At 36.8% G+C, this 11,990-nt stretch overlaps 1 protein-coding gene across 1 annotated transcript; it reads left to right on the top strand.

The window, feature by feature from the left end:
* LOC145989336 (protein Star-like) lies at positions 1 to 9,552 on the top strand. The gene is made up of 6 exons (XM_083124670.1): positions 1 to 197; positions 2,780 to 2,973; positions 4,050 to 4,241; positions 5,415 to 5,630; positions 8,024 to 8,177; positions 9,037 to 9,552. The coding sequence occupies exons 1-6, from the start codon at positions 47 to 49 to the stop codon at positions 9,153 to 9,155; spliced, it is 1,026 nt and encodes a 341-aa protein (XP_082980796.1). The 5' UTR covers positions 1 to 46; the 3' UTR covers positions 9,156 to 9,552.
* The last annotated feature ends 2,438 nt before the right edge of the window (positions 9,553 to 11,990 follow it).

Below are 11,990 nucleotides of genomic sequence, written 5' to 3'. Positions count from 1 at the left end.
CAATAGTTAGGGAAAGGCAAGAGGAAATATTTGTCCAACAAAAATCATGACTTTGAAGATGATATTGAAGGCCGGAAAGGTCCCAGAAAGGAAGTATTTCTACCTTAGTTTGACACTGGGTGTGGTATTACTTCTTGTTGTTCTGCTACAAGTAATTACAAAGCTAAATGCTGTTGATGTGCGAGAATATCACCCAGGTAAGAAATATCAATTAGGGTCAATGCAATATGCTTGTAATTAGATTCGATATTCTTTCACAAAAAGTCGAAGTTTTAAGAAATCTGATTATATGTATTACAAAGCATTGTGTTTTGAGTACTTGATCAGGCATTAGAAATAGTAATGTAATTCTTTGGCTAATTAGTTTTGTTCGCACTTCAAGACTTTCTGTCACTTCAAACAAATGAAACTCGCAACTGAATAAACAGAATCTGGTTTATTTTAGTTTCGTACATCAGCATCAAGTTAAGGAAAGAATTATAGCTTAATTTATGTCAGTCATTAGTTTTAGGAAACAGTATCGAAATTAATGTTGCTCTACAGAATAAAATATGACGTAATAAACATACAACACCTTTCGAATTGCTTGTCAAGTAGGAACTTACCTACTTGTATGTTTTATGAACTCATACCTAATTTATCTTTCATTTTTTAACAAATATATATTATGCCTTACACAGTGCTAGACTTAAATGTTGGGAAAATATATTTAGATTCTAAAAATGTGATACAAATATTGTCATTTTATTCCATATTAATATCTACGATTGGCATATTCTAGTTTGTGATCTTACTTGAGAATAAATTAAATATTTTGTTAAATGAGAATTCGAAATCGATATCGATTTTTAAAATGTTGAACAATAAATGCCATGTTCGGTGTTCGGTACATTAACCGCTATAAAGGTATCGTGTTTCGTATAGCTTCTTCGGCTACAATTAACAACACTTATATAAGTATGTAATAAGAATTTTCTTTCATTGTGCTGAGGCCTAACTCAAAATATGTCCACTTCTAATTAGTTTGGTCAAAATTTAAGCACAATGTCAGCAAGTAGATCAAATATTTTGTCAGTAATGTTTATATAAGCTTCTCTCGAAAGAAAAATAATAATAATAGCCCCCAAATCACTGATCTTACTTTGTTTCGTATTTAGGATTTATTGACTGATGGATTGATTGAGGTGGTGTTTTAAGTCCACTTTATGCACATTAAGGCTAATTGGGACTGAACCTACAGTTTAAAGTGGGATCCGAACCACTATGTGCCTCCACCGGCTATCGAACTCCGGACCCCTTGATTACAAGGCTCCTATTTAGGAGAAAGCAATGTTTAGCTAACTTCTTTGCAAGAAGAAGACATGTAAAATATATAACATAAGGATAATCGACTTTTGTTTGTTCATTTAACTGAGAGTCGCTTTGCAATTTGAGCAGACTCCTTGGTGAATTTCCAATATGCCTGTCACAGTTACAATATGACGTAATTAATACTCACACTATTATTATCAAGTGGATTTACAGACACTAAAAATCTCACAAATAGGCAGGTAAATCAATGTCAAAATTATGAAAATTGGCACTTAAAGAGGTACAGTACTAAATAAAAAAAGTGCCAAAATAAGGTTATATAAATTATCCTTAGCTATGAGTTGCACTTTTGTTCATTCAGTATTTTGTAATATCCTGTGAATACATGGTATTTTGCGTCATTTTCTGCTACTTTCCGTTAATTACGATAATTGTGAATTGTTATTAGATGACAGTGATAAGAGAGGTTATCTGAGCACAAGGTGTACTTGAAAAAAAATGGCAAAACTTTTAACATACAAGAAAACGTGTTTCTTAGGAATGGTAAGTGGGAGTGTGATTGACGTGTAGACATAATCATTCTATTTGATAAAAGGTAAAGTTTCCCGTGCATATTGCAATGAAAGCATATTTAGGGGATGTGGAGGTAGGGTTCCACATATTCTCGATCTAGGCAATTTTTGAGGTGATGTGATCAGCACGATGCTCCGGTCACCTTTATCCCCAGGGTTGCCCCAGGTACCCATTTATTTGAGGCTGGGTGAACCACAGATTCACTTTATTCAAGGTCAAGGCCGGAAATGTTCCGACCTTACGTCACCCAACCCGGGAATCGAACTCTACAGACGTTTTTATTTTTTTAAAGGATGAGTGATGATTAGATTTAACTGATTGGCAATCACAAATAACACTCATGTCCAGGCGGTGAATCGAATACGAGAACTTCGGTGGCGAAGTCGACCATTTAATGCGCTTTTCTTCAATCAATCAGTAATCAATTATACATACATTATGGACACGAGTGTTTTAGTACAAACAGAAATTTAACTTTCATGAATAACATTAAGGTAAAATAATTCTTGAAGCTTTCCTATCGGCGAATCATGAATAAGTGTTCTCTGGATATCAACCAGCTGATTTCCGGATAGGCTTCCGAGTTTTCGAGAGCTAAAGTCACTGTCATCTTCAGGGATTGAAGTGAAGATGAGAGTGAAGCTAGCTCTCGAAAGCTCGGAAGCCTATCCGGAAATCACTTGGCTGATATCCTGAGCCTGAGCAAACCTTTTTAACATTAAGGTAGTTAGTAAACAAAGACATGCGCAAGTCTTGGGATAATTTGTCTCATCTTGTATTGTTCATTATGCTTGCAGACAAACCATACATAATGTTGTTTTGTTTACTTCTAAAAAATATTTTGCTGATTTTATTGTATATATCCTGCATGATTAGAAAATTGTTTCCTCGATAGATACCATGTTCCTGCTAAAAGAAATCCTTCAAGGGCCAGTTCCACAGGACGACAGGCGCATTGTAAAGTACATCAGGGAGGTTCACCTGATTGCCCCAGTGGAACTTGTACAAATAAATGATACGAAGCAAGCACCTTCCAACCGAAGTCAAGATGGTGAACAAGACAAGATTATTGATTTACTAAAGAACAAAGTAAGTACTGAATAGACCATGTAAGATACTGAGAACAACAATTAAGCATAAGAAATGTTTGGTAGTTTGTAGGAAACGGAAGAACCTGTATAAAGGACGCATGCCATTTTAGATGAGAGAATTGCCCACAGAAATTACCTGTAACTAAAACTTTTACTACATTTTAAAATTTCATTTACAAGCTGTTAGGTAAGTATATTAAAATGTATCGTGTAGCTGTTAGGCAAGTAGATTTAATTTGACAACTCGATGCTTAGCTAAACGAAGTTCACACGAACCCAAATGTTACATCTCCAATACGCTGAATTCATATACATGAACTTATTAGCGTATAATTAAGACATGAACATATATGAGAAGTTTTCACAAAACACTGTGAGGTTAGCGAAGTAAAAATATGAGCTCTTCAATCTCTTGGATCAATAGAAAATATTGCTATTTGGATACACTTTCAACCAATTTGAAGTAGAATTAAATGTGGCAACGTTAGTTCAAGTTAACTTGAATAATTAGAAATCACAATTGAGCATTGTTTTATAATGGATTGAAGTAGGCCCTTGTAAATTTTCTTATAGAGTGGGATGAATTATTGGTAATATAAATTCCAAAACAAGAAGAACAATTTATTATAGGAAAGTGATGAAAGGTAAAGCTTTTCTCCAATCCAAGGATCTCCAACTCAATAATAGTAATAAATCGTGCCTCTCCCGTAAGGGCCTTGGCCTATCTCCCAACGGTCAGTCTCCCTCCCATTATCCTAACTAGAGGTGTGGGGATCTTCAACCAGTAATGGGGTGACGTGGGGTCAGCACGTCGAACCCCAAGCCATTATAGGAGATACCAGTGACCGGGTTACGCTACTCACTCGTAGCTCCCCAATTTCCTCACTATGGTGGGTTGCCACCGATCCTATACACAGGCCGAGAACCCAGAGACTAAACCCAGGCGGACTCGAACTCATACCATCCCACAGTCGGAGTTCAAAGTACAGCGCCTTATCTCCAACCCATTATATTTCGTAATGTAAGATATGTAGTTACATCTAATTTGAACTAACTTGAAACTTGTACTTTCAGACTGAAGGATTCTTTGTCTCTTATGGCGAATCTGATGGAGCAAATCACTCAACTACGCATTATTTGGAGCAGCTAGGGTGGGAAGGCCTTCTGGTTGAACCCGATCCTAGGAAAATCAAGGTCGTTAAGAGCGGCAGCAGAAAAATCTGGATTGCAGATGTTTGCCTGTCTCGCCATCCATATCCGGAGAAGGTATGTTTGCAATATCCACTTGTAGAGCTTTTACTATAAATAATATTGAATCCTTTGGCACAGCAGTTCTATGGTAGAGATCCAATCGCTAGTGTTATTTGGTTTACTAAACTAGAATTTGATACTTCTTATTTGGTAGATTCATCAATGGACTGAGAATGAAGGATCCAAACGCCTATATTTAGAAAAGTCCGCTGAGATCAAACGTGGATCTCTTGTTGTATAAAATCGAGAATGTTACTCTTCGTAGTATAGATTAAGCAGGGAACATCCGCTTAAGATAATACTTCAATGCAACATAATGAAACATATTTTCCAATATGGAGATGAGTGACCTCACGAAAATCTACCACCACTTTAAAAACTAAGTCTTAGTGTAACTAACTACGGTTATTACAGTGAAGTGAGGAAACGTGAATGCTTCACTAATCCACCTATTAATAAAAAAGCTGAAATTTGATAGATGTGACATAAGTATGTGATACTTTTAAGAAGGATTACACATATGGACAAACTGCTCGTCTTGTAATACTTTTCAGCTAAATATTTCAGTTTTTTTGCTTGGGTACTTTAACTATTATGTTTGCAATAGTATGGTAAGTATTAACATTGAATATATAAATAAGTGAGTATCGACATCTATGAAACAATAGTTGGAAATTAATATTTTACTTATTTTTTCTCAAATGTAGTTCAGAGCTGGCAACCCCATTTCGAACATAGCACGTTCACAGAATTTACACAATCATCAACATCTTAAGAGCTGTAAAGCAATACTAGAAAAAAATCTATAACTAGCGAGATCGTTGTGAAAAATAAAGTATTAAAATGATTTATAAAAATATGATCGTTAAGTGGCAAAATTCAGTCTAAAGAAAGTCATCATAATTCATATTTTTTATCAAGAACTTTTCGAAACACCATTAAAAAAACAAGATGTTAAATCTCATAATTAATTTTTCGCAATAAGAATATATACTAGCATTTCGTGGTGGTATGTCGTCGCATTGCAGTAAAGGGGTCCTTAGTTTGATAACCTGATGGAGAGATTGTACAGTGATTCAGGTCCAAATGTAAACTGTAGATCTAGTCCTGATTACCCTATCCGTACATAATGTGGACTTAAAGCAAAACTCAACTCTCTTATACATACAGTATATCTATACTTTTCAGGAAACCATCGACAAATGGAACCTGGACGATATTATGAAGACCAAATTAAACGACACCAAGGATCATCTCCAGATAGTGCTGGAGGTGCAGTGCCTTCCCCTATTTTCCATTCTGACTGCCGTCAACCAACTGGCGGTGGATTTTCTAAGCTTGGACATGAAGGGTGCCGAGTTGAAAGTGCTCAGGACAATCCCCTTCGATAGCGTGGATATCAAGGTAGATAATTTATGTGCTGGTCGTTTGCGCCTTTAGCTTTCTTTGGTATATTTATTTGTATGTGTTTATTCGTAACTATATATTTATATATGTCCTTCTTTCTACAGCACATTTTCAATGACAAGTTCTGCCATCGCCGTAAAATTAGGCAACACATATAACGCCTACAGGGAAGCGAATATTTCAGGATCTTGGAGTCCCATTTTTATTGCAGGTGACTACAAAAAATCGACAATTTACAATTGCTTTATAGCCTTAAGTTACTGCTTCGTTCATTAAGTTTGAAATCCACCACCACTCAATTAATGTGAATGTCTCGGAAGGTTTTTAAATGATCATAAATGTGTAACTATCTTGTAATTAGCATCGTTACAGAAGGGACACTAAGAGCAGAATCATGTAGTATGTCATATGCTAGCGGGAAAGAAATAATAAGTTTTAAAACCTTGACAGCTATTAGCAGGGAAAACTAAGAATATTTTAACAGTAGGAAACGATTTTAACTAATAAGGTTTAACCAAAATTCCACATGTACCGCGCTACGAAGTCAGTGGTTCTCGGTTCGAATCCTGGGCATTGTCTCAGCATTCCACAATTCATCCTCGTCGTTGCGATTATCCTAGATGGGTAGAAAAATGACTGAAATACAAAAATAAAACTTACTTCATCTCTATTTCAATTATTTTTGTTATCGTTTCTCCATCCGATAATTTCGGCGATGAGGGTGAAATACGAGGGTGGTTCAATAATTATTGTCCCTGACATATAAGCAGTATTATTTTTCCACAAAGTCCCCTTCACAGTAATGCACTTCATCCACCTACGCTGTAATGCCACTATGCCAGCTTCAAAGAATGTCTGTGGCTGAGCCGTGAGCCATTCTTCCACAGCGTCCATAACAGCAGCATTTTGGGGAAAATGCGTCCCCTTGAGGTGCTCCTTCAACTTCGGGAACAAATGGAAGTCACTAGGGGCGAGGTCGGGTGAGTAGGGAGGGTGTTCCAACACATGGAAACCAGCAGCATGGATTGCGGCACCAGTAACATGGCTTCTCTGTGCTGGAGCATTATCGTGGTGAAACAGCACTTTTCGCCGCAACATCCCACGCCGTTTCTCCTTGATTGCTTCGCGTAACTTAGGGATTAGGGCTGCATAATAGTCCCCAGTAACAGTGTGTCCCACCAGGAAGTCAATAAGGAGCACACCCTTCGCATCCCAAAACATTGTGGCCATAACCTTGCGTGCTGATGCTTGCACCCTGAATTTGCGGGGGAAGGTGAATTGCTGTGCCGCCACTCCATACTCTGTCGTTTGGACTCTGGATCATAGTGGTGGAGCTATGTCTCATCCACTGTCACAAATCTATCACAGAACTGCTTCAGGTCTGCCCCCATCAGCTCCAAACCAGCCCTTGAACATTGAACTCTGTCTTTCTGTTGTTCACGGGATAACATTTTGGGGACCCATCGCGCTGACACCTTTCTGAATCCCAAGTGTTCATGCACAATGGTTTCCACTGAGCCTACAGAGATGTGCATGATGTCTGCTAACTGTTGCACCGTAATTCTTCTGTCAGCCATAATCATGTCATGCACAGCATCAATGTTTTCTGGGGTGGATGCTGTTGTTGGAGGACCAGCACCAGGGGCCTGTTGAGAGCTTTCCCTGCCGCAACGGAAATCGAGGCACCAGTTTTTTACCACCTGGTAGGTAGGAGCCCCATCGCCCAACATTCTGACCATGTCCTCATGAATCTCCTTTGGGCTTAGCCCCTTTTTCTGGAGGTACTTGATGACAGCTCGTTGTTCGGTTTTCTCCATTTTTCAAACTAAGAGCCACCTCTCACACCTAAAACGAGAAAAACAAATTTACTATAGCACCTACGGTTCTGAAATTTTCCATATAGGCATCTAAGACATTAGGATACAATATCCCCATCATTCATTGCAATTCATATACTTTAAGTATGCCGGGGACAATAATTATTGAATCGCCCTCGTATAGGACAGGAAAATCCAAACATCCACTTTTATATTTTCATTACAGGAAATTATCGCCTAAATTATTTATAAAGTTTCTTCCTACTATTAAACTAGATAATTTAGATATTCTACAAAATGTGGAGCCCGTGTAGAATCCGCTCATCAGTTATTACTTCTTTCACAAAACTTGTAACAGCTGGGTACCAGATCAGGAAAATAGGTTGGATGTTGGAGGCATTCCGAGAAGAAACTGACGTTTATACTTGTAGGCAGTCGCGCAGGTTTCAAGGTAAGAGAAACTTGTCACTGGTCGATACTGTTGCACATTTGTTTCGGAGAGTAATTCCTGGAACAGATTTTGCAAAACGAACTTGTTAATGTTTGATCGTATGTTTTCTTATGTTCATTTAGATGATGTCAATTAACTGTACGGATGCCAAGAAAGAGAAACTGTTACTGAAGTTCTTAGAAGACCATGGGTATGCGCTAGTTACCAAAGTGGTGCTTAAGAATGGTGGAAATAATCTGGTAGTCGTCCGAACAGGAAACATTACGTATAATAAATGTGAGTAAATATGACTAAGTGTAAATGTTTTTGTTACAGTGCTTCTAGCTTGATTAAATATTGTCTTTGAGAATGAAATTCTACATTGTAGCTGAAAGATATAATATTCAGTTGACACATCTAATCAAGTTTTTCACAAGTGCAGCGTGCTTTTGGTATTAATACTTGTTCCTACAATTTCAGTAAATTTTATAGTTGTGAAAACAAAAGCACATTTGATATAGAACTGATGATTGTATACGAATACGCAAGTTTATTGCTCCAAGAAGGCACAGCTCCCAATAAGTACTTGCTTATTAATATATAATTTATTTTTTAATACAGTGTTGCAGTTTATTGATGTGTATTGTTACCGTTATTTTATTGGAAACGAACATCCTGTACTATGACTGTATACGAAATAATAATTGTAACGTGCTTCATGTATGCACTTTACTAATATGATATAAACACGAATTGAAGACATTTGTGGTACTGTAAGCGTTGGAGAAACATGACACATCTACCGGTAACAGAGTCACTTTTACCAGATAGAGTAATCGAGACTGGGCCTACAGTTTATATTGAAATCAGAAACACTAGTAAACACTAGAAGTAGCCGTTCTACTCAAACATAACTGCTACTTCTAAAATTCCTACTTGTCACGAGTTACTTCCATAAACCATTTTATTCCTTAATTGTACAGGTTGTCCATAAAGGTTGTTCACAATATCACACTATAATAACAATAATTATAATTGTCGCGGTTTAGCGCGTTGAGTGTTCAATTTCATCTCATGATCCTCATCACCGCGATTAACCTGAAGATACAGGAAAGCCATTAAGAAAATAAATTACAAAAATATCCTCTTCTTACAGTTCGAGAGTTCTCAATGACCATCAACAACTCCGAAAGCAAAGCTGAATCTTTTGGTATAAAAGTGGAGGGAAACGCCAACGAATCGAAGAACATTACATTGACATTCGGCCTACCATGATTAAAGCATCTTTAATTTATTTATATTTCGAGCTAGGAAGACGGTTATAAATAAAGCTTCCATAATGCTTGCAGTAGTTTTTAATTATATGACATGTTTGTTTATATCGACGTGCTCAGTGATATATGCATTATTATTTAGTAATACAATTTTAAAATGGTTAAATTTTATTGAATGCACGCTTTTAATACTTAAAGTTGTAGCTTGTTGATACATGAAGCAGGTAGTCATATATGAAGATAAAGTACTTTTTAAATTGAAGTAATTTAAATCCAAATGTATTCTTTCACAAAGAGAATGTATAGAATGTGTAGATATATATATAATGTATGTACACAATATTTTATGTTGAGATTATGTATCTAATGACTTCATGGAAAAATAAAATTATGTGCACTCCTCGAAAAACGTGTACTTTTCTCCTCACATGTAAGTAAAAACATTTTAAAAGTTATTGTGCTGCAGTATGTCTTACTGTGATATTTATACAAGGTGGTTAGAATTAAAATCCCCTTGCTTAGTCATTTCGAAGTAACGGATTGTGGTGAAAACTGGTATAAACGCTATGCAGACGACAGGGAAGCGAATGAGAACGAAAAAAACTTCAAATTTTCAACAGCAGGTGAAACTGTGGCGCTGAAACAGCTGTTACATTCCCATTACGTGGCTGATTTCATTTCTGGGTCACTTTTTCTTTGAGCTTTGAGGAACTGACATCGCAAGGTCCTGTCAGTTGTCCCGTTACGAGTGCCCGTTACGCTCAACTCTCTCTGCACAGAACGTGGTTACTACCTTGCAAGAATAATAATGTCTAGGGATCCCTGTCTTAATGTAAAATGGAACATCCTCTCATGTTTGTTGACAAGAACCTGCTTCGTGCCAACTTTGAACAACATCGTGTTAACTCCAGAGGTTTTTCGTATGGCCACACCGTTCTCCGGACTTGAACCCACGTGATATCTAGCTGTGGGGATTCGTAAAAGATTGTGTTCTTCAGGAACATTCACGTACTCTTCCAGAGCCAAATCTTTCTTATGGCATTACTAATGCTGTCATATGTGCGATATAAAAATAATTCAAATATATTTAGAACGGTATGGCTTTTAATCAGTGCCGATTCTGCAACGTCCCCACCTGCAAAAGATTATTACTAAAGCCCCCTCTATTTATCTACACACACACACACACACACACACACACACACACACACACACACACACATATAATATATATATATATATATATATATATATATATGAGGGTGTGTTTGTTCGACATAAAATACACGTACTTGACAAATGAAATGTCAAAGCTTTTGCTTTTAAGTTTCTTCAGTACAAATATAAACACACAAACGCATAATGAGATGGAAGGAAAGGATACATACTTATAATACCAGTATCACATAGCATCTCAATTCGAAAATGAATATATTAAGCATTATGTTCTTTGAACAATTTTAGTTTGGATTAAACCATCTCACTTTTCTTCTTTCGTCTCCTATTAGATCATCCAAAAAAATAAAAATCCAAACTTTAAGTACAATATGTAATAAATAAAAAACTAATCAACTGGCTTGTAATATTTTTAAAATGTCTTCTTTCTTGATATCATATTAACAAAGTCACATGTAAGTTTTTTTACCCAAAGCAATAGCTTCTTCGCGATTTTTACCAATAATACCAGTCGACTCCTGTGTTAGGGAAACAAAATTTCAGTTTTAGTTAGGTTGGGTATTCGGTGGTGGATAGGTATGAAAATTAGGTTTCGTGGCCCCTGAAGTAAATAGTAATTTCGTTTCATCCACGCGTATTTCATCCCTTGCTCCGTATTTTAGGCTTCTTCACCTCTTAACTAAATTTTACGTACAACCTCAAGTAGCAGGCTCGCACCAGAACTACGAAAGAGAAACTTGTGGTTGGAAAGAAGTTAATGTTTAGTTTGTAACATTAAACCGAGGTTTTTAACTGAGAAACTACTCCATGTTAGGAACCTAAAACGAATAACAAATCCTTTCACCTTACAATATTTAGGTTGTATTTTCTTCTTCGCTCTGCTGCGCTGAACAAATTATCACGTTCATTGTTTTACATATACATATTCAAGTACGAACCCTATACTACATGCATGGCAAGGCCCCTTAAAGGTTTGCTCATCCCCCCTTCCCCACGCTGACGCTTTGCGGTTCATAGCGTTTAATCTCAAGAACGGAAACACATTTGTAGTTGATGGCAGGGCAGAAGGATAGGAAAAAATTAAGCTAATATGAATTTGTAACTAGTACAGTGGGATCCATGAGTATTTGTAACGAACCTGAGCGTTTAAGGTTTTATATTTGTTAAGATTTTTGAAAATGTTTGTTACTTCAAATCAGCCCTGGTCCAAAACCATGGTAACGGTTGAAGTTTTTGCTTACGATGACGTGTGACCGGCCAAGTGAATCCATCACTTCAATGTAAAGTCACGTGAAATGACAAAACGACAGTGTTGCAGTATGCAGATATTAAACACCAGAACAAGAACACTGTCTAGATGAGGATGTGTACTACAGGCTGTGGAAAAGGAGATGCGATAGCCACTAACGCCGTCAAACTGTTGGGCGGGAACTTTACGTCACATACCATGAAGAAGTAATAGGATCTGAGCTGATTATGTCCTTTGCGATTAGTCGCTTCATTAAATGATTTACTAAATCTCATCAATTTACATTAATATTTTGAAGGCATTTGCTCATTACATTACGTGGAATAAGAAGTCATACGTACCATATAACTAGTGAGCAAAGAAATGTAAAGCCACACAACTACAATTCACCGAGCCTCATGTGCGACCATT

Source organism: Lepisma saccharinum, chromosome 6 (genome assembly GCF_977018435.1).
Source record: "Lepisma saccharinum chromosome 6, izLepSacc3.1, whole genome shotgun sequence".
Taxonomy (NCBI): domain Eukaryota; kingdom Metazoa; phylum Arthropoda; class Insecta; order Zygentoma; family Lepismatidae; genus Lepisma; species Lepisma saccharinum.
The sequence above is the reverse complement of the archived record's forward strand: the minus strand, read 5'-3'. Positions and strand labels throughout refer to the sequence as shown.